This window comes from Anser anser (genome assembly GCF_964211835.1).
Source record: "Anser anser genome assembly, chromosome: 3".
Taxonomy (NCBI): domain Eukaryota; kingdom Metazoa; phylum Chordata; class Aves; order Anseriformes; family Anatidae; genus Anser; species Anser anser.
The window spans coordinates 62,076,130-62,096,285 of record NC_139722.1 but is presented as its reverse complement, the minus strand read 5'-3'; the positions used below and the strand labels follow the sequence as shown (position 1 = coordinate 62,096,285).

At 36.8% G+C, this 20,156-nt stretch overlaps 1 protein-coding gene across 5 annotated transcripts in view; it reads left to right on the top strand.

The window, feature by feature from the left end:
* Nucleotides 1-20,156, top strand: part of AHI1 (Abelson helper integration site 1) — a 98,060-nt gene that overhangs the window by 34,560 nt on the left and 43,344 nt on the right. For all 5 annotated transcript variants that reach the window (XM_083829367.1, XM_083829363.1, XM_083829364.1 and 2 more), the window contains 2 exons: nucleotides 532-734; nucleotides 17,399-17,516. In XM_083829367.1, the coding sequence (XP_083685493.1) occupies nucleotides 532-734; nucleotides 17,399-17,516 (321 nt within the window). The remainder of the gene's footprint in view (nucleotides 1-531; nucleotides 735-17,398; nucleotides 17,517-20,156) is intronic.

The window sequence follows — 20,156 nt, the reverse complement described above, 5'->3', positions numbered from 1 at the left end:
TGTTCTAGAAGAGTCTGCTACCTCCTAGGAATGACTCCTGTGCCCATATATATGTCTAGCAGCTTCTGAAATTTTCCTCAAGTATAATAAGCTCACTTGAACTAATTTGAAAAAGCCTTGAGGAGATATACACAGTAAAATAGCTGACTTGAACTCATGGCAAGCTATGCTTCCTAGCCTTTGAAAACATCTTTCATTCCCCGCGCCCCCCCCCCCCCCCCCCCCCCCCCCCATTTCTTCATGGAGAGCGCCACTCTTTATCAGCAATACCATAATGCCAGTTCAATGTGAGAGGCTACCGAACACAAATAATAGAAGGGGAGCCATTGTGATCAGGAGGCTTTAGGGAGAAGTACGGGACTATGGGGAAAATTTCATTTCTTTTTCAGGTTTTCCCCATTGCACTATTTACAAATTGTTATGGTGTTTCACTGAGGACGTGGCTGGTAAAATGACAGTGGGCGTTGAAATTTTTTCTCCCATGATAATGTAAGGCTTCACCTGACATATTAATATTGGCTATTTCTACAGTTGCACAACAGGAAGCTGAACTTGTAAAAGATCTCAGCTCATCACTTACCTCAGCTGCACCAAGAGGGCCACAGATTTTTAGCAGTTTTTCTGAAATACCTTTGCAAAAAAGTTCAGTGATGTCTCCAGCAGATCATTTTGTCAGCGTTGCAAGAACATCAATGAGAATGCAAAAGCTGAAACAAAAACTTGATTCTGTTATGGTAAGTCAACTTCCATTACTTTCCAGGAATATATATCTTCCTCAGGCAGAGTTCATATTCTGTGAATGGTGTATGTAACAAAACATATTTATGTAGTCTTTGAATCCCATCAGAAATGAATACAAATGCATCTATAAGTATCTCTTCAGAAGAGATTAATCATTTAAAGCCTGGTTACTCTTGTTTATCAAGCATTGATGACAAGGAATGCTTTATGTTAATGCTTATTGCCATTCATACAATTTACTCCCTGGATTAATATGATCATTATGGCTGAGCTTTAGAAAGGTTTTAGAGGTGGTTGCGTTTGTTTATACACCTCTAGAATTGTATTTGGCAGAAGTTTCATGGTGGGGGGCTGCAGGGCTGACCTGTGTGACAGGAGATGAACTGCCCTGTGCTGGGCACAGACGTTTCTAGCAAGCTCTGCAAAGGACAGTATTGACCCACTGCACACTGAAATTGGAAATAATCAGAAGAGCATGTGGTACCTCTGCAAAAACATATTTAAGGAAGGATATGTTTGCGAGGGGCAAGAGACACCAGAGTGGAGGGGTGGCAAAGGGAAGCATGTGAGGAGACAGAATTGGAGATACAGGAGGGAGGATTTAAGAAGACATAGAGGAGACACATAACTATACAAATGGAGTTAAAGGGGGAGATAATGGAAAAGGCACAAAAGGAAACACAGGAGGAGATGTGTGAGGGCGCACAAAGGAAAAGACTGGAGGAGGTACACCTCTGAACAACTGCAACCCATGGAGGAATCCATGCTGGAGAAGATACAGCCCCTAAGGGGGTACTTTGGTCTGTGGAGGACTCGCATTAAAGCAGCTGAAAAGAGTAAGAAACCAGGAGAGGCCTAAAGAAGAAACCACTGTGTGCTAATCCCAGTCTCCTGCACCACCCATTGCTTTACCAAAGGGACTGTGTATAATGCAGTAGCAAAAGCAAAGGAACTAGAGATTTGGAAGGGGAAAGGAGAGATGTTTGGAGTAAAGTTGAGACAGTCAAAGAGGGAGGAAATGTATTTCTAAGTATTTTTTGACTGTTTGTCGTGCTTATTTCTCAGTATTTGAATCAGTAATTATTGCCAATTACAAAAGGTTTTTAAGTTAAGTAAAGACTTGAGACTATTTTGCTTGTGACAAGAATGCAGAATATTCCAGAACCGTGCAGTTATGATCGCCGTACACAATGACATGATCTGTATTTGGTTTTGCATATTATTTTTCATTTTAAGTATTTTCGAGTGCATGTTGATTTTATGTATCTTTCACCTTTGTCTTCGTTAATTAGTGAAGCACAAAAGATGCAGACGATTAGATGAAAGTACTTATTGCTGAGGATACTGTAGCTACTCTCCTCAAGTTCTAGGGGTTTTGATTTGGTTTAGATGTAGTGTGGTTCCTTACATTCCCATTATGCCTGTACTTTGAAACTATCCAAAGAAAACCTATCCCACAACCTTGTGCCTTCTGGGCTGTGGAGCTCCTAGTGGACCCCTTTATAAAATACCATACTATAGCTTGCATGGATAATTGTAGAATCCTAGAATGGCTTGGGTTGGAAGGGACCTCAGAGATCATATAGTTCCAACCCCCCTGCCATGGGCATGGATGCCACCCACTAGATCAAGTTGGTCAAGGCCCCATCCAGCCTGGCCTTGAACACCTCCAGGGATGGGGCATCCACAATTTCTCTGGGCAATCTGTTCCAGTGCCTCACCACTCTGAGTGAAATGGTAGCGTGTTGCTGCTGCCTGTACCATTATGTATGGCTCACATAAGGAAGGAAGCCTTTTTTTATGTTTCTTCTCATTGTCCCTCCTCATCTACAAGTGAGCCCTGGTGCCTTGAAGTTGATTATGAGCCAAAGAGTTGTATATACTGTGGAGGGAATGGAGCATATAACCTTGCATCTGAGACATTTATTTTCAGGAAGACGCTCTAGAAGAAATTTATTTTCTTTCTCTTCTAGATGTCTTCTTGTTTAAAGAAGAAGACTGGGATAATAAATTTGTGAGTTTTTACCATTCCAGCTGCTTGGTCCCTGATTAGCCAGGGATTTGGGGTTCTGGGAGACAAATCTGGTTTAGCAGAACCATGTAATGCCTAGGCTATAGGATGGCAGCAGTGGGCATTCATTTTATGTCATTGTAGAGTACACTGAAGCCTTTTGACAAGAATTTGCACTGTTTCTGTAGTTAGATGAGATGGTGTAAGCCTATGGTGTCAGCCTGGAGAAGTGAAAGCTCTAGGGAGACCTTATACCAGCCTTCCAGTACCTAAAGAAAAGCTTCCTTTCCTACAGGAAAGCTGGAGAAGGGACTGTTTGTCATGGAGTGTATTGACAGGACAAGGTGTAAAGGTTTTAAGCTAAAAGACGGTAAATTAGGTAAAGGGAAGAACTTCTTTACTCTGAAGATGGTGAGGCACAGGAACAGGTTGCCCAGAGAAGCTGTGGATGCCTCATCCCTGGAAGTGTTTAAGGCCAGGCTGGATGGGGCTTTGAACAATCTGGTCTGGTGGGAGGTGTCCCTGCCCATGGCAGTGGGGTTGGAATAAAGTGGTCTTTAAGGTCCTTTCCAACCCAAAGCATTCTATGATTCTGTAACAGTGTTCAAGAGAATTACGTTCAGCCACTGAAGTTTTGTAACCCCAAACTCCCACTGTTCAGGACTGACCAGTTTGGGATGGGCAAGTCCACTATGAGCAGAACCATGATCAAGGTCTTGGACAGCATCCTCCAAAACCTCTACCCTTGAACCATATATAAGGGAGATGTTGGAAAGGTCATCTGAGCCTTTTGGCTGTATGGATTTCCAAATAGTACAGGATGGCAGTTGAAAGAGTCCATATTCAGTCTGATGTCTGTCCCAGAGCAGTGATGATTATAAAAACTTCGAAAAGCTCTGCAAAGAAGTTTATGAACCACTGAGGTCTTGGGTGGAGACTTCTTTTCATTGATAGGACTTGTGATACTCAATTTCAGCAGTCAGACATAGAATCAACGGGATCTCCTTTCCAGTGAGGGACAGGGTCACTTCTTGTATGTGGGTGAGGTGCCTGTCTGCCTTATCAGAAATTCCAGGCTGCTAAGTCAGGAAGCTCTACCTGGGCAAAAGTGGAACTTAAGCCAGTGTTTGCTTCCTTCCCTCCATCTGTCCGTCCTTGCTGTAGGATGGCTTTCTGGGCCAGCACTCCTGTAAGTTCTTGGCTTGAATAAGAACACAATTCACTGATTTGTTACCTGTGCCCATTCTCTCTAGCCCCAGGTTCCCAAGGATGTAATTGTTTTGCAAGATACTGGATGTGTTGGGGTGTGTACTGGTGCTCTAGCTTCTGAGAACAGATGAAATAGGAGAACGGAGAATAGATGAAAAACGGAGAACAGATGAAATAGAACTTTGAACAGTTACCTCTGTGCCCAACACTGGCAAGCTACCTTATGTCATGACTGGTCATGTGCTCTATGAGGGTCTGTCCTATGATCTGCTGACCTTTGGATGGGGGGAGTAGAGGGAAGGTTGGTGTTAGGAAAACAAAAGAGAGCATATGGTGTCTCCCACAGTGATGTCTATCTCATGCTTTGTTTTTCCAGCATCCACTCAGTGGAGCATTTATCTGTGTTCTTATCTGACACTGTTCACCATATGTGCTGTAGACTCATGTCATGCTGACATATATACCAGAGCATCCTTCTCCCTCCTCCTTGTGGGGTACGTTGCCCACAACTAGTATCCTCTGTACTGATCCACTGAAACAAGGAATAAAAGGAACTCTGTACCTCACACCCTTCCTGCAAGACCTTTCCTCCCCAAAGCCAAACTGACTGTGATGCTCTGTAGGCTATCAGTGGAGAAAGGTCCAAGACTGAAGGGTTAGGAGTGCGCAGTCAGTGTTCGCCGATAGTGGCTGATGGCAGGCAGGGAGGCCTGCAGCTTCTGCAGCGTTTTGTGCTCAATAGAATGCAGAGGTGGGGAGATCACCGCTGTGACAAACAGCTTCAGCCTTTTCATGCTTAAAGTCTCAAATAAGTAGGAATCAGTCCAACCTGTACTTGTCAGCACTAATGTTCTTGGGACTGTGAATACAATCTTGCATACTTGAATACAAACTTGCTTTACATGATGCTGTTATCATATCATTGGTCTTTGCAGTATTGTTGAAGTCATTAATAGCCCTTGTGGTCAAACCAAAGAAGTTCAGTACCTCTTTGCAGACCAGGGACCAATTCTGTGGTTCCACCTGAAGTTTTGTAAGTTCACCTCTTCCCTTCGTGTGTAAGAGGGCAGTATGCTTACTTTAGTTGAAATCATGAGTACTGTCACAGGGAGTTGTTGATAAGGGTTGCAGCTGTAAGCATGCAGAAGAGAAGTCTGTGAATGCTGATGCTCCCTCACAGGGGTCTTTTTAAGTTGTGAAAACAGGATCTGTACAGCAACACAGAACCTCTGTAGTGAGGACACAGCTGTTGTGCTGCCACAAACAGCTAGCTGTCTCCCTAAGTCTTCAAAAGACAGCCTCCATCTTTTGAACTTCATGCAACACTGATCATTGGTCCCCTTATATTCAGTGAAAATCATGAAATCTGCAGCTTCCTAATACCACTAACATAAGATCATCCTGCTGCCAGAGAAGCTCTAGCTGCTCAGCATGGTTTGTTGAGTAGTGTTGTTTCCTGCTGGTCTTGGGTAGCATCACACTGGGTGACTGAAGAAATATGTTGCCACTAGGTGGAACAGCAGTTAGGAAAGAGTAGTACAAGAGAGAATAGCCTTAGCATGGGGGAAGTCAACAGGAGGCAGGACTTGTAAAGAGGAAGAAAGGATACTAAGCAAGACAAATCCTGTTCCTGCAGACCAGAACCACACTGCAATGCAGAGCAGTGCACTGTAGGTGAGAATGACTCTGGGAGACACTCAGAAGATGTGCTACTTCTTCAAGTTAAAAATACTTACGTGGATGCAGTCTAGTTTCACATTCCTAGAAAGGGTAATGCCTTGCAGCTATGCACATGAATTAAAAGACTGCCCAGTTCTGCTATAGGTGGGAACATTTTGTATGACTTTTCAGTGAATCACAGCTAATGCTTCTGCCCTGCCTTGCAAGCACAAAATAAACATAACGTCTTTCTTTTCCAGTGGAATTTCGTGAAAGGTTTCCTATGTCATTGTAGTAGATGGCTTTACAGTTTCTAGTAATTGATCTTCCACTTACAGTTTAGTTAAAGTAGTCCACTCTGCACAACTTGGAGTAGTTAAGCAAGAATAATGAAATGGCTGTTGCTTTTCAAGAGCTGCACAGCTACTGTGGCGGTGTCTTTAGACAGTGGTGCAACAGCACCACTCAGATTATGAAACTGGTATAAGAAACAAGGTAAACCACGTAGTTCCTTGAGTAGCACAACACATGAAGCACGGTTTCCTATGATTTTCATTTGTCTCTTTCCTATGTGGACTTTATAGCATCTGATACAGTTTGGTTTTGCCAGCTTTTGCCAACCTTTCTGTTAACGTGTAGACTTATTTGGGGTTTTGTTTTCTGGTCTACCATTTGCTTTAATCAAACTTTAAGGACATAGTATTTCTGAGACCTCTATTCCTCTGTCCAGTTTGACTGAAATTTGATTGGAGGAGGTTTAAAATTTGCAGGGGATTAAGAAAACTGATGGACTGATTATCAGTGTAAGTAGATAAGCCTATTTTTTGTTAGGAAATCTGGGATGAATGTTGACTGTGAAGTAATTGCAGACATAATAAATATATATATACTTATTGCCATCAACATTACTTTCAGAACTAAATGTAGTACTTACTTCAGAATCAATTTTACTAAGCATTGCAAGTACAGTTTTTGGCCTTAATCAGCCTGTTGATAAGTTGCGTGTTTGACATGTGGTCTCTTATTATTACTCGTCTGTGAAGACACTAGCAGCTTTCATCACAAATACTATTTCAAAATATGTTTGCTGGTTTTTAAGAAACAGTTTCATCTTTCAATTTTTTTCCAATTAAAGTGTCTTTAATTTAAAAAATCAGTTGTTGTTTTTTAAAAAATACAAAATAATACATCCAGATAGAAAGTTTTAATTTCTCTTGACTTATCTCAATTTAGTAATTATCATTATCTTTGCAGAATTATATATTTCAATATGAAATAATGCTTATTTACCCATGAGCAGCAGTTTTACATAGTCTTCTGGGCTTGTGTTCTACATGACTTGATAACATCCATGACTAAATGGTAGAATTTATGTAGATCTTGGTAATGTTAACATTAAAACTTAAAGTATCTACTCCCTTGTAATCTGGATTTATAGCTTTGGATGTATATACATATATGCACATACAGCTCTCTTTCTCATGTGAAAAATGATGCTTGGAAAAAATTAAGTGTAGGTTTTGCTGGAACCTTTGTCAAAGGGTGTACTCCCATCAATGCTTTGCTAACGTGTTACTCAGAGTAAGCCTAATAAAAGCTGCATCTCAGCTGATTATATGAGAAAATATGTCAAAGTGTCTGGGTACAAGATGCTCAGTCTGCCAAAAATGAAGGCAGGAGTCTATGAAGCCATACGTATGGTGGCAGGCTGCCGCATGATGGGGCTGGAATGTGAAAATCCAAATGAGAATGCAGGTGTTGTCTTGTATGTATTTGTCTGATGCTATGTAGGACTGGAAACTATGCAAACTTTGTACTGGTCTACAGATCATGTTTGCACACCAGCGCCTTGTCGCAGACATATAGGGAGTACCATGTTGGAAAAAACATGTTAGCGGCATGCCTTGTAGGCAGTAAACCTGGCCTGAGATCAGGCCTGGGGTCATGCTTTATGAGACAAAGGTGTTGGAGTTTCCAGACAACAAATGTGCCAGCCCAGAGATCTCTGGGTGACACCTGCAAGTGTGTAACAGCAGTAACTGATGGATATAAAATTAACTTGTAAATGCAGAGTTTGGAGATCTGCAACTTAGCTGTATGATTTGGAGATGTAATGCGAATATGTGAAAATTCAGTTTAAGCTAGACAGAAATTGAAAAAATTCTGGTCCTGTATGAGCTGTGTTTTTGGTGTTGTGACCAGTGTCTCCTTTCTAGGTCCCTATAGATCAATGTTTTTGGTTGTTTTTCTTCTTCAGTACCTAAACATGAACCTTAATGAATGATAGACGTTTCTTTCCTTCTCCTCTACACCATTACCATTCTTGTTAGCCCAGAAAATGTAATTAGAACCAAGAGTTGAATATTGGACTACAAGGATTTAGGAATTCACAAAAGCTGGATTGTTTAGCTACATTACAGCATGTGTGATAAAAATGTTTCTGTATCATTTTCAATTGGAAATGTAAGTATGAATTTCTTTATAAATCCAGAATGCGGAGCTGGCTTCTTTACCTCACAGGGAAATAGCACTGTAGTGAATCTTGGCAGCAATTATTATTTATATGTGCCTTAGGGAACTAATGCTAATGTATGTTTCTATTCACAGAAGTTTTTGATAGGAAAACACTTAATCCGTCTCTGGTCATTAAAAGAACTCAAATGCATTTTTTTCAGTGTTACTACTTATGTACTTAAAATTTCATTTCCGTCTAGCAATCAAAATACCTGTTTATAACTTTGCAAAGCAAGAGGGTAATACATGTTACGTAGATATGGAAAGAAGGACTTCTTTTAAAGGTATAATATCCTAGCTGTGAGATTGTGATTTTTTTTTTTTAACGTCAAAACTTTGCATGCTATAACTTGAAAGAGAAAAAAACTTCAGGACAGCATCTATTTATGCTCTGCAGATTGCTAGAATCAATTATATATTGGCTGCCTTCTCTCTTAATATGTGAATAATTCTAAATTAATTAAAAATGCTTGGCTTTTTCCAGTCATCTTCATGGCATATTTCTGAAACAAACAAACAAAAAAGTTATTAAAAGGTTATTGAAGAGATTACCAAAATTCTGTTACTCAGAGGGTTTTCAGTATAATGTTACATGAGTAGAATGTAGAAGAATTTTTCCCTATACACAGAACTCCCTACAATTGTTGTGGCTTTTTTTTTTGTTCCTTAAGTGTATTACTACACCAGAATTCATTTAGAGAGTAGGTACTGGGAGAGCATCCAGAAGCTTTCTACCTCAGATTGCACTGAATGTAGTGCACGTTGATCGCTAAGCTGTATGACTACGTTGTCATATATGATGCTTTGATACAGTATATGTCAAACCCTATGATATGTAGTTCTCTGTGATGGCCTCCTTTTAGAATTTAGTTGGGATCCAAAACAGAACTCATCTATAGAATTTAAAGCCACTGCTGTTCAGCCTTTGTAGTGAATACATAAACATGACACTGATGCTATCTAAGCCATCACGTGGAAGAAGCTGGAAACTTGTCACTTTGTATGCAACAAAGACCGAGAGCCAGATCCAGATGTTGAAGTGGCGTCTCTTTTTATGCTGCTGTTGTCAGAATCTGCCTTCCAGGTTGTCCTGTATTTGGCAGATTCCAAGATACCATGCCTGACTTCTGGGTTTTAGTGTAGGTCGGGAAGACAAGTGCTCTATAGTAACTTAACTTCTACTTGAAGATGGAAAACCAGAAGGTCACAACATAGTACGTACTGAGGATTCATTTTAATATACTGCCAGTTATGTGAATGTTTTTGGCCAAGTACAGGGAGATGCTGTAATGTCTCTGCTGGCTAAAATAGTTTTTTTTTTTTTTACTTGATCTTGCCTTCAATACAACTTTTTTTTTTCCTGCAAGTTTTCAGAGGAGCTACTGACATTCTGTAATCTTATCTATCTTATACATAAGAAATACGCAGTATTTTTAAAACTTCTTTTTCACTCTCAGTAAGTTCATAGAATTATTGTAATTTTCTCCCAAACAAAACTTGCAAATAGATAGGAAGCCATTTTTCCCCTATTGTGCATCCTATAGTTTGAAAAAAACTTAGTTTTCTTTCTTATTAGAAGCAAAACTGTCACTGAATAGTTGCTTTTTTGTTGTTGTTTGTTTTTTAAAGGTTTAAAAATTTAAAAAGACCTTAAAAATTTAAAGATCTATCCTATTCCAAACTGAATATGGAGAGGAGGCTTTTGTGTTTTTACTTAAGAAATCTTGGGTGAGCCCGTGTATTGTATATGTAAATTTGTTCTGGATACCCCTTCTGTAAAAGAATATAGTAAAATTGGAAGAAGCTCAAGCAAGAGTAAAACAATTGCCAAGAGGTATGGAAGAGTTTGCATGCAGTGACAAAACTGACTAGAGCTTCTCAGCTTTGCAAGGGGATCAGGTGGAGATGAATGAGAGGGAAGTTGTGATAGAAATACATAAAATCATGAATAGTGTGTATGTGTGTGTATATATAAATGTAAGTTATACTGTTAAATATGTGGCTTTGTCATGTTATTTGCCAATGGGTTGTGTGGTAATTCTCCAGAAAAGTTACTAATACTCTTTTCATCAGATTAGTAAATAATTTTAAAAATCCATTTAAGTTTAGTTGAATTTTAAAATATTTATCAAGGCTACTTTTCTCAAAATTACTTCTATAGCAAACACAAGTCACATCGATACGGACTGCTACATGATGGTTGGTTTGGGTTACAGTTGTTTAATTATCATATTCATGGAAAACATGATGCTATAACGTAGGCAATCATTTTTCTGATGACCTGTGCAATACACTCCACTGGAATAAGGTCTCTTAAATGAAGTAGGAGCTTTTGAAGACTACCGTATTCTTTCTTTTTATTTCCCTTCCCTCTTCCCCCAATATTCGTTTTCAGAAGCTAGGAAATAATTTTCTTGTTCCAGGAAATTCTGTTGCAGTTATTACTTTAATAATAAAAGTAATACTAAAATAACTTTTTTGCTACTCCAAGATGCAGACTTATAAGGATGTGTTTTATAACGCATGGCGAAACCTCTTTGGGGTCCAAAACCCTGTAACCTTATGCATTCTACTTTTTTTTTTCATTTGTCAAGCGGATACTGTTGAATGGTTGTGATAGCAAAGCAATTGTTAATATGAAGTGACTCAAGTATTATTAGAGGATTTATATAGGTAAATACTTAATATCAAATGAATGTTTTGCCAGAATTTCCCTTTGTATATCTTTAAGAATTTTCCGTGCAAATTCATTAAATATGCCAGTTTTAAATATAAGGCAGTTGGACACCATTATAAATTGCTTTTAGATTACGTTGCTTGTGTTAGGAAAAGTTGAACAAAACTTTTTTTTCCCCTAGTTTTCTTCTCTGTGAAAACACTACAAAGCAGGTCAGATCCTTAAAATCTGTATTATTTCCCTCTGTTAGAATATACTTCTCTTAGTAACACTTTTTTTCTAGGCATTCTTTTTTTAATAAATATAAAATGAAATTTAAAATAATACAGCCAGATGATGTGAAACTATTGACTGTATTTTGTAAATAAAGGGAATTTGGCATGAATGTGACGAGTGGTTACACATACCCTGTTTTCATACTACTTTGTATGGATTTACTAGTTAGTTATTCTGCAGTAATTGCTAGTCTTTCCACACTTATGCAGTAAATAAAAGAAAATTGGTAAAAGCAAGGTATTTTACTTTTAAATAAATGTCATTGTCTGGGTAGCTACCTTAGAAATGAGTAATTCTTTTTAAATAGGCATTCCAGCTTGGCTTTGTGCAGTGTGAGCTTCTTCCAAAGTGAGATCTCTAGTAAGATCTGGTACCAGAATTGCGAAGTCTTCCCCTGAGTTCCCTGAATACCTAAGTTAGTTATATTGAGGACTCTTTCCTCTCTCTAAGCTTTTATTTATCATTAGCAGTATGTTTACATCTTTTTATGTGGATTTTGCTGATTGGTTCTTTAATTTTATTTCCAGTTTTGTCACCTTAGTTTTCTTGCCGTGAATGTTTGTACAGTATTAAGGAAAAGTTAGTCACTGTTTGTTTTCTCCCTGCTGAACAAAGTAAATGGGGGTATCTGAGCAGTGTTACGTATATTCAAATCATATTTAGAGCAAAGAAAGCTAGGCTCACTCATACTGTAAAAGAGAATAGATTGTATCTGCTCATGCCAGCTGGCTTATTGTCACCAAGGTGTGGAGAAAGCACTTCTTGTTAACAAGGACATTTTATGCAAGAAAGTACCATAAAGATGAATTGATTCAATTCACTTAATTGAAAGCATTGTTGTCCATTTTTTTATTAGTGTTTTTTTTGGGGTGGAGATAGTTTCTTGCAACATGTTGAGTGAGAAGGAACACTACTTGTGGCCCAGATACTGAGATACTGTAAATCAAGAGTTTAAAAAAAAAAAAAAAAAGTTATAGAAGAATTAGCCTCAAAGGATTTTTAATAAAGTTTCACAAATTCCTTTTATATTCTCTTAGCTGGAGTAAGCAATTTGTTTCTCATCCAAACAAAATAGTTTAAAATAAGTATAAATTTGCATTCAAAAGTGCTGCTTTATTATGAGGAAATCCGTCAGGTTGCTTCTTTTTTTTTTTTTTTGCTTTCTCTCATTATAGTTACATTACAATTAATCTCTGGAACAAGCGAATGAGGGCTTGTCAATTTAAGAAATTAAATTACATTTTTGGTTTAAAATACATAGCTTTAAAAACAATGTAGTGAAATTCAAGCTGGCTTAAAGAAAGTTACTCTTTTGTTTTTTAGAATAATAGGAATGATAATGATGTTTTCACAGAAAATATACCTTTTGAATATCTTCTTGGAAAAACAAATCAGAAAAATCTACCTAAAACAGATTTTACATATGCTTGGGAAAGCCTAGAGTATACCCAGATGCTTTAGTTGAGGTGAATAAAGGGGGAGGGGGCTTACAAATGTCTGAGTATTTACACGATTACCTGAAACTGTGTGCTGTGTTTAGAGTTATGTCCTAATGTCTTTTTATCACCAAATGCAGAGGAATAGGTTTCTGTATGTATTTGAGCAGCTGTGAATGAGAAGAGTTTCTGGTGTCTATTTTTCTTAGAAGGAAGAGAAATAAAATTGTAACATAATCTTTGGGTGTGTTTTGAATGGGATAATGGGATACAAGTTAAATCCATCTCCATTTCCAAGAAAATTATACCCTTTTTTTTCCTGTAACTAGTAAAGAAAAGTCATGTTTTTTTTTTTTTCCCCTGGTCATATCATCTTTGATAGCAAGATTCAAAACCAACCTTGGAAGAGTCCACAGTTTACATATGGCTTTTATTAAGCTAACAAACCTAGTTTGTACTGCTATTGCTGATGACATTAGCCAGTTCTGCTAACTTGTATATCCAGGCATGTTCTCATGCCGAAATGCCAGTTTTGTCCAATCCAGGAAAGGTCATACTCTCAGTGCTTGATGATTGAGTAAGTCTGTGTAGTGTAACCTGTATTTAACTGTTTTGTGCCTTGTACAAAGAATTTGGTTTCCTTTGTGGCTTAAATAATAGCCTACTACTTCAAATGTGTAATTCTTAACAATAAAAAAAAGTCTTAAAATTAAAAAAATATATTTCTTTGTGGTAAGCCTGTAATTGAAATGCAGGAACTCTGGCAGAAATCAGAAATTGAAAATATATATATAAAATTACCGTGTGCTGAGATATATCAGCTGTAGGCAATGGCTGTATCTACACTGTACAATGGCTATCTCTAAACTGTAGGATTGAGCACCTTCTAGCTTCAGTTTCCACATGTATGCCCTAATCATTTCTGGGCTTCTATGGGGAAAAACAATAAAGCACACAAGTCACAGGGGAGCTATGTTATAATCTAGATGAGTTCCTGATCGGAATAATCAGAGTAGGAAGACTGCAGGGAACATCAGGGGAACAAGCTTACTTCTGACAAAGTCAGTGTGTTTTAATTTTACTTATGTGTAAGAGGGTGATAACTGACTTCACAATTTTGGTATTTCACATTTAGACTAGAAGTTACTTATGAGTAGAATAGATTTGTCTGAGTGATTGCAATATGCCTGCCACAACAAAATTCCAGCCTTTGCTGGACATCTTCTAAAACTATTGTGATAGAAATAAATACACTTTTACCTAGATATAAACTTGCTTCACACTTACATTGCAAATTTAAAAATTGTATCGTACTATTTAAACATTATCACTTACGTATTTTTCTCAGTGCTAGAAGAATAGAATTTGCTTTGGTTTTGTATCAGATTCAGTTGTTAACTCTTATTTAAACCACGATCTTAAGGAATTTAACATTTTTAAAATTGTCTTTAAAAACAGCATCCTAGAGCCCTGAAGTTTCAGAAGGGAAGACTAAAACTAAAAGAGTAAGAGGCAGTATAGAGCCGGCCAGCTTGATTTGACTTGCAAGTACATATGGAAATGTTGATTATATTGGTTGCAAAGGTCATAAAATTCCATTCTCAGGAAGAAAAAAAAAAAAGAAATGGCTGTTGTCAGCCTGTCAAGTCTTGCAGTATTCTGTTTTTTTGTCTCATGCAGTTCACTTTTAATGTGAAAACTAGTTCCACTGAAAACACATATTTGCATAATTTGCATAGAGCTGCCCTAACAAAAAAGAAAATGCAAATCATGTTTGTTTAAACTTGGCAAAAAATATGTAGGTATCTTTTTATTGCTACAAAAACTACGTGAATGTTATAACTTAGTTTTACTCAATTCAGGATAGTAAACTGTGTCTTTGATAAAGCTGTGGTTTTTGCATGAAGCAAGTGAAGCCTGTTGTGAAAAAAAACTAGATTGATGGTTGGTTATCTTAGCCAACTTTGCTCGTTGTTGTAAAGGTATTTAGCAATGCCTTCCCACAGCAGGCATTTCAAAAAAAAAAGATTGCTTCACCCTATTCCGTAGGTAGCCTGATGTCTGTTGTAGGAAAATTAATTACTCTTCATAGAACGCTAAACTTTACCTGGAAACAATTCTGTTGAATCATTAGTCCTCATTTAATATCTGAATAGTTCCTTCCTCTCCTATGGTGGTGGTGGTGTGTTGTTTTTGTTGTCCTCCCCTTGGGCCTTTTAAGAGATTTAAGTAATACTTGGGAGCTAGTGGCACAAAGGTCATGAAACTGATTCTACATTTACTTCAGATGGGCAGTCTTGTATAGCTCATCTGCAATGAGCTTCCCTGTGCTTAAGGGGAGGAATGAATCCCTCTTGGCAGACTTCTTAAATTTATCACTGTCTTTTAAATTTCTCTTTTATAAAAGCATGGGGGTCGTGGGTTTGTTGTTTTTGTTTTGTTGTTCTTGTTTTGTTTTTATCTTGCTTTTAAGGACTTGGAGAGGAAGAGTTGTAAGATAGAACTGGCTTTGCATTTTAAATGCCTGATTTTCTTAAATCTTAGGGAGCATATTCACTTCTAATATATGTGTCTAGTGCATTTGATTTCAAAGCATGCTATGTGGCATGTTTAATGAAAGTATTTGGGTAACAGCAGGAAAATAAAGAAGTGAATTAAATACTGTACAGGAATATTTACAAACTCTGGTTTTAAATCTCTCTCATCATTTCATTCAAGCATCGTGATCAAAAAAAAAGTTTCTCCTGGTTTTTTTGCTCTCCCCCTTTCCCCCCAAAATGAGCCAGAGAAGTGTCTGTAAGTGGTAGTTTGGAATAGTTTGCTCTGCTGTGTTTAGTTAGATTTCCAAAGACTGATGCATTCAACCTGTCTTTATTCCCTAGTAGGGTTGGAATCCATTTGTTTGCTGTCAAATTTGAAAGAGAATTCCAAAATGTTTCATGAGCATACCTGACTGCAAAACATGCATTTGTTTCATTGGTTGTGAGGAAAAAGCCAGTAGTGTGCACCCAGCACAAAATTCATGCAGAGGAGGGATCTAATTGCAGTCTTCCTGCAGAAGGGCTCCCACTAGAGTGAACAGTCGATAAAAGGAGATGAAGCACCAGCAAACCGGGCTCAACATGTTTGCGTAACAAGATTACTTTTCTGTGTTTGAGTAAACACATAAGTTAATGGCTTTCCGTATTTGTGTGTATCACAGAAAACTTTATATTAATGAAACTTAGTTGCTTCCATATGTAAATGTACCAAAAGCAGATTGATTTTGTTGTTGTTCACAAAACCAGGCCTTGCCAACATGCTTACATCTCACAATTGGTATTTATTAACATTCAGTCAAAGGCACTAAAATCTAGATGCTTTAAAGCTTTTATATCATGTTCCCTGGCTGATCTGATTTTGTCTTGCTTTTCTTTCTATTCACTTTTGGAATATAGTCGTAACAATCACATGTAGTTGCTGAGAGAGTACTCCACTAGTAAAAGGCAGTTTTTAACATATGCTTCTTTCAATAGATGACTTTACAGTAAGATGAAGGTCTAGTGGAGTAATAAGGAGGAGATGATAGCAGATATCCTCCATGCCCCAGTCAGGTTACTCAACACACATTTTTAGTTCTGTATTGCCTTCATCCCAGGACACCAGCCAATGCCCAAATACCCTGCTTTAATGAAACCTGTTGAATTATTTAACATTTATTATATGACAGAAGTAGTATTTATATAAATTATATCATTTCTGGGAATAAACCTCTCTTTGTTTTACTGTCTTTGTTTCTTTAAATAAAGCAAGCCAGTAAATTGAAAATTTGAAAAATGTCATTGTTATGTTTTGGCCCCCAAGTGAAGTTTAAGGGTCTGATTGAACTTTGCTGAAGTGCAAGGAAGTGAGAGAAGGCTTTTAGTTAGATTAAGCAACTATGCACATTGTTCTACAGTGTGTAAGTGGCTTTATTTTTGAACAGTTTAAAAATTATGTTTTATGTAAATAACGCTCTCTCAAAAAAATTAGCATTCTTATCTACTTTGTTTGAAGAAATTTACAAATCTTTTATTTAAGGTCTATTTTCCCTCTCTTTTGGACATTTTACCAAAGGCAGACAGTAAAAACAGTTAACAAATAGTAAAATTTTCGATTTGATTATGTGAAAAACTCAGAATTTCATATTTTTTTATATAGGCTCTGTGGGATAATATGTCAAGAGTAAAGTTTGGGAAACGTTTACGCTTTGTACTAGAAGCACGTATGCCAAGAAACTCCACAGCAAATCAAATTTTAACTATATTATCTTTGTTATTATGGAAATTATGACTGCAGGTATTTTTTTTTTTGTAGCTTACATAAAGGAAGTGCCTGGTGTTTTGGACTAAGTGTGCTGTATTGGCTTGCAGAAATAAGTTTGGAGTTAGGACTGGTTTAACTTTTTTATTTTTTCTTTCTCAGACTAATATTGAGTAATCTCTTCTTAGATTTAGCATGGTTTGACTACTCAAAAATGGGAAGTTATTTTATATATTACAGTTTATAACCATATGTAAATGACATTATATTTTTATATACTAAGATGCAACAAGATGCTAATTCAAGCAGTTCTTTACACTTCTCACTGCTTGAGAGTTTATGCCCGTATAAAAACATGCAGTTCAGTTTGTAGCTCGGTCAATAATTCTTCCACAACGCTCTCTCCAAATGTTAAAAAGAAAAACAACAAAAAACTGTCCCATCTAAATTGCTATTTTCCATCCACTTGTCTTATTTTTTTTCCTAGAATTTAATAGTTATTTGAAATAAGTAATTATTTCTGTCTTAGCTGTTGCATCAGCAAGTAACCCAGGAAATTACACTTCATTTTCTGATTTGTCTTTCCTATTACAGGCAAGCTCAAATCTCTTGCTTCCTGCGCCATCATCACTGTCACCACACTCCAAGCTAAGACTGCCGAGCACTCTGAGCACTCCACTGAATCCTCTGTATGCTTTCACAGCTAAAAGTGGTATGTTTTTCTTTATTTGATCACTCTCTCTAGCAAATGAGTAATAACTTCTGCTAGGATTGTTCTTCTGTCTGTATAAACTTCGCTTTGTAGCTCTTTCAGGGAGTGGCCAGGTTGTTATGTGATATTGTTTATTATGAAGTGCAGTGTGATACTGTCCCATACTGATATTTGTTCCTTCATAATGTTCATTTTCTTTTATATGTACACTTATTAATGCTGTAAGTTCCCAGAACAGTGTGTGATTGCCAGTTTTTCTTAATTTAACACTTTGTTTTGAAGTATCTTGAGCACAGACACTGCAAAACAATGAAATCATATTTTTAAAAAGCGTATGTATTAATAGAGGAAAACAATAATAAGAAAAGCATTTTACTTACGAGCAGTAGTGCTCAGTAGTCTGTTTACAGTTGTATTTAATTTATATTTAATTTCTCCTAAAACAACGTGTTCAAAGATTTTGAGAAAAAGGGTAAGCAATCAACCTCCACGTTTTTGTGATATGTAACTACTTTGATAATATCTTGTTGCATTGCTAATCATAATGTTTAACAACAAAATAGATAATTCCATATGCTTTTTTTTTTTGGGAACCTATGAAGACAGGAAATTGGAACCTTAGTTTCCAAGTGTTTATTTTTTTGTTTTGTATCCTTCAGAAGAGTGAAAAGAAGTCTAGGGGAACAAGGGAATATATAGTGAACTAGAAACAGGTAATAGAGATTTAAAATGTTGATAGTACAGACAATAATAGTCTCTAATTATATAGAATTATCTCATAACGGAACATAATTTGCAAATCATGTTATGATTACATTTTGTGTTTTTTTTAAGAATGAGTCCTTGGCATGGACCACTAGATTGACCACTAGTTTCACAGTCACTCTCAGCCACGGCACAAATGGTCAGCTACCAATGAACTTGTGCATTTCCATTTTTCTACTTTAGGAAAAAATCCATAATAAGCATCTGCTGTGAAATAGATATTGTTTCCAGCATATGAAAATCTTATAGAAAGAGCATACATATTCTATTTTCTACATATTTTAACCACTTATTCTATCTATTCTATTTAAAATAAGTGGACTAGCCATTTGAAGGACATTAACATTATATCCATTTGACAACTTAGTGTGTAATATTGCTCAAGCCAGTGTCTTGAAGCTTGCAGAAGCACAGATAAATGTGTTGATGGCAACTTCTTAAATAGCATGATCAAATGTAGATATGTGCTCTAGATGTTTATGCATGCTTCCAGAACGGTTGTTTCCAATAACTGATTAATACTTTAACACGATCCTCAGATATAGGGTATTAATTATGGAAGAGAAGTATAGAGAAAAGAGGTAAATTTTAATGGTCTTTCACCAGTCAGTGAAAGCAGTGAGAAAATGAAGATTCCTAGGGGAAAAAGACCATGAAAAGTCTAGTGGAGCACAACTGAAATAAACTTCCTGTAAGAAAATCTTAACAAATCCTAAATGATTTTTCTGTCATTTTGGTGTCCTTCAAGTTCTGCTGCTGCGAGAGAATTGTTTTTATTGAAATGTATGAGAAAGCTTTACTTATTTAGTTCATCTTTCCCCATTTCTTATTAAGTGTGAAGATAGGTGCTCATGTTTGTAGCTGTTAACTGTCAGTTTAGTTTTACTTTTGAATAATATAAAAACTGTAATATATATACTTCTATATATATAAATGTATAATATATGTAATATATATAATAATCTTCTATATAATCTGTACTAAAACAGATCTACTCGTGTATGGAGTCTGCTGGAAGCACAAAATTTTTTCGTATGTTGGTTTCGTTTATACACCGTATATGTTTTTTGTATCATAAAATAATACATTATCAACTGCCTCTAATACAAGGATCCTTAATTTTAGTCCAGTGAATGGTTACATATTCCTGAGTGCTATGTAGGCAGTTATTCTGTCTTCCTTCTCATGCTCCCCATCAACTTTTTGCTGTGTATCTAATGCTTTTCAAAGCAAAATGCGGAATTTTAATTACAGTGAACTCTATAAAGGTAGCATGTAATCCTACTAGCAATCTTTTTAGCTATGTAACTGGTGTATGTTCTTGCTCTACTAACTTAACATTGTAGTTGATGTCTTGCGATATGGACAGTGTAGTAGCTTGGATGCATGCAGCACTTTCTTCTTTTAACATGACAATTTAATTGTCTAGGTCTTCCAATAGGTAGAAATAGTGGAAGGAATGAGGATCTACTTTTGTGATTTATTAGTGATAGCAGTAATACTGCAAATCTTTCCTGAGTTTTAAATCTTACTGTATCCAGATATATTTGTAGAAATAGCTGTAAATGATTTTATAGGATTTCAATTGAAAGTAACATTCATTACTGTGTCATTAAACATGCATGCTTATTTAACAGATGGGTTCTGCGCCCTTTCAAATATATAGTATATTTTAGCTTTACTTGAAGCGCACACTTTCACTGTATGTAGGCTTTCATGAAACCCATAGTTCTTGTTTTGTTCTGCTTCTTGCCTTCCTCACTTCCCCCAAGATCAGTTATCTCATGGTCACTGAGGTAGGACTGCTTTTGTCTCCAGTCAGTTCTGCTTTATTAATTGTTATCAGGGTCAGAGATGCAGCCCACCTTAGCCTGT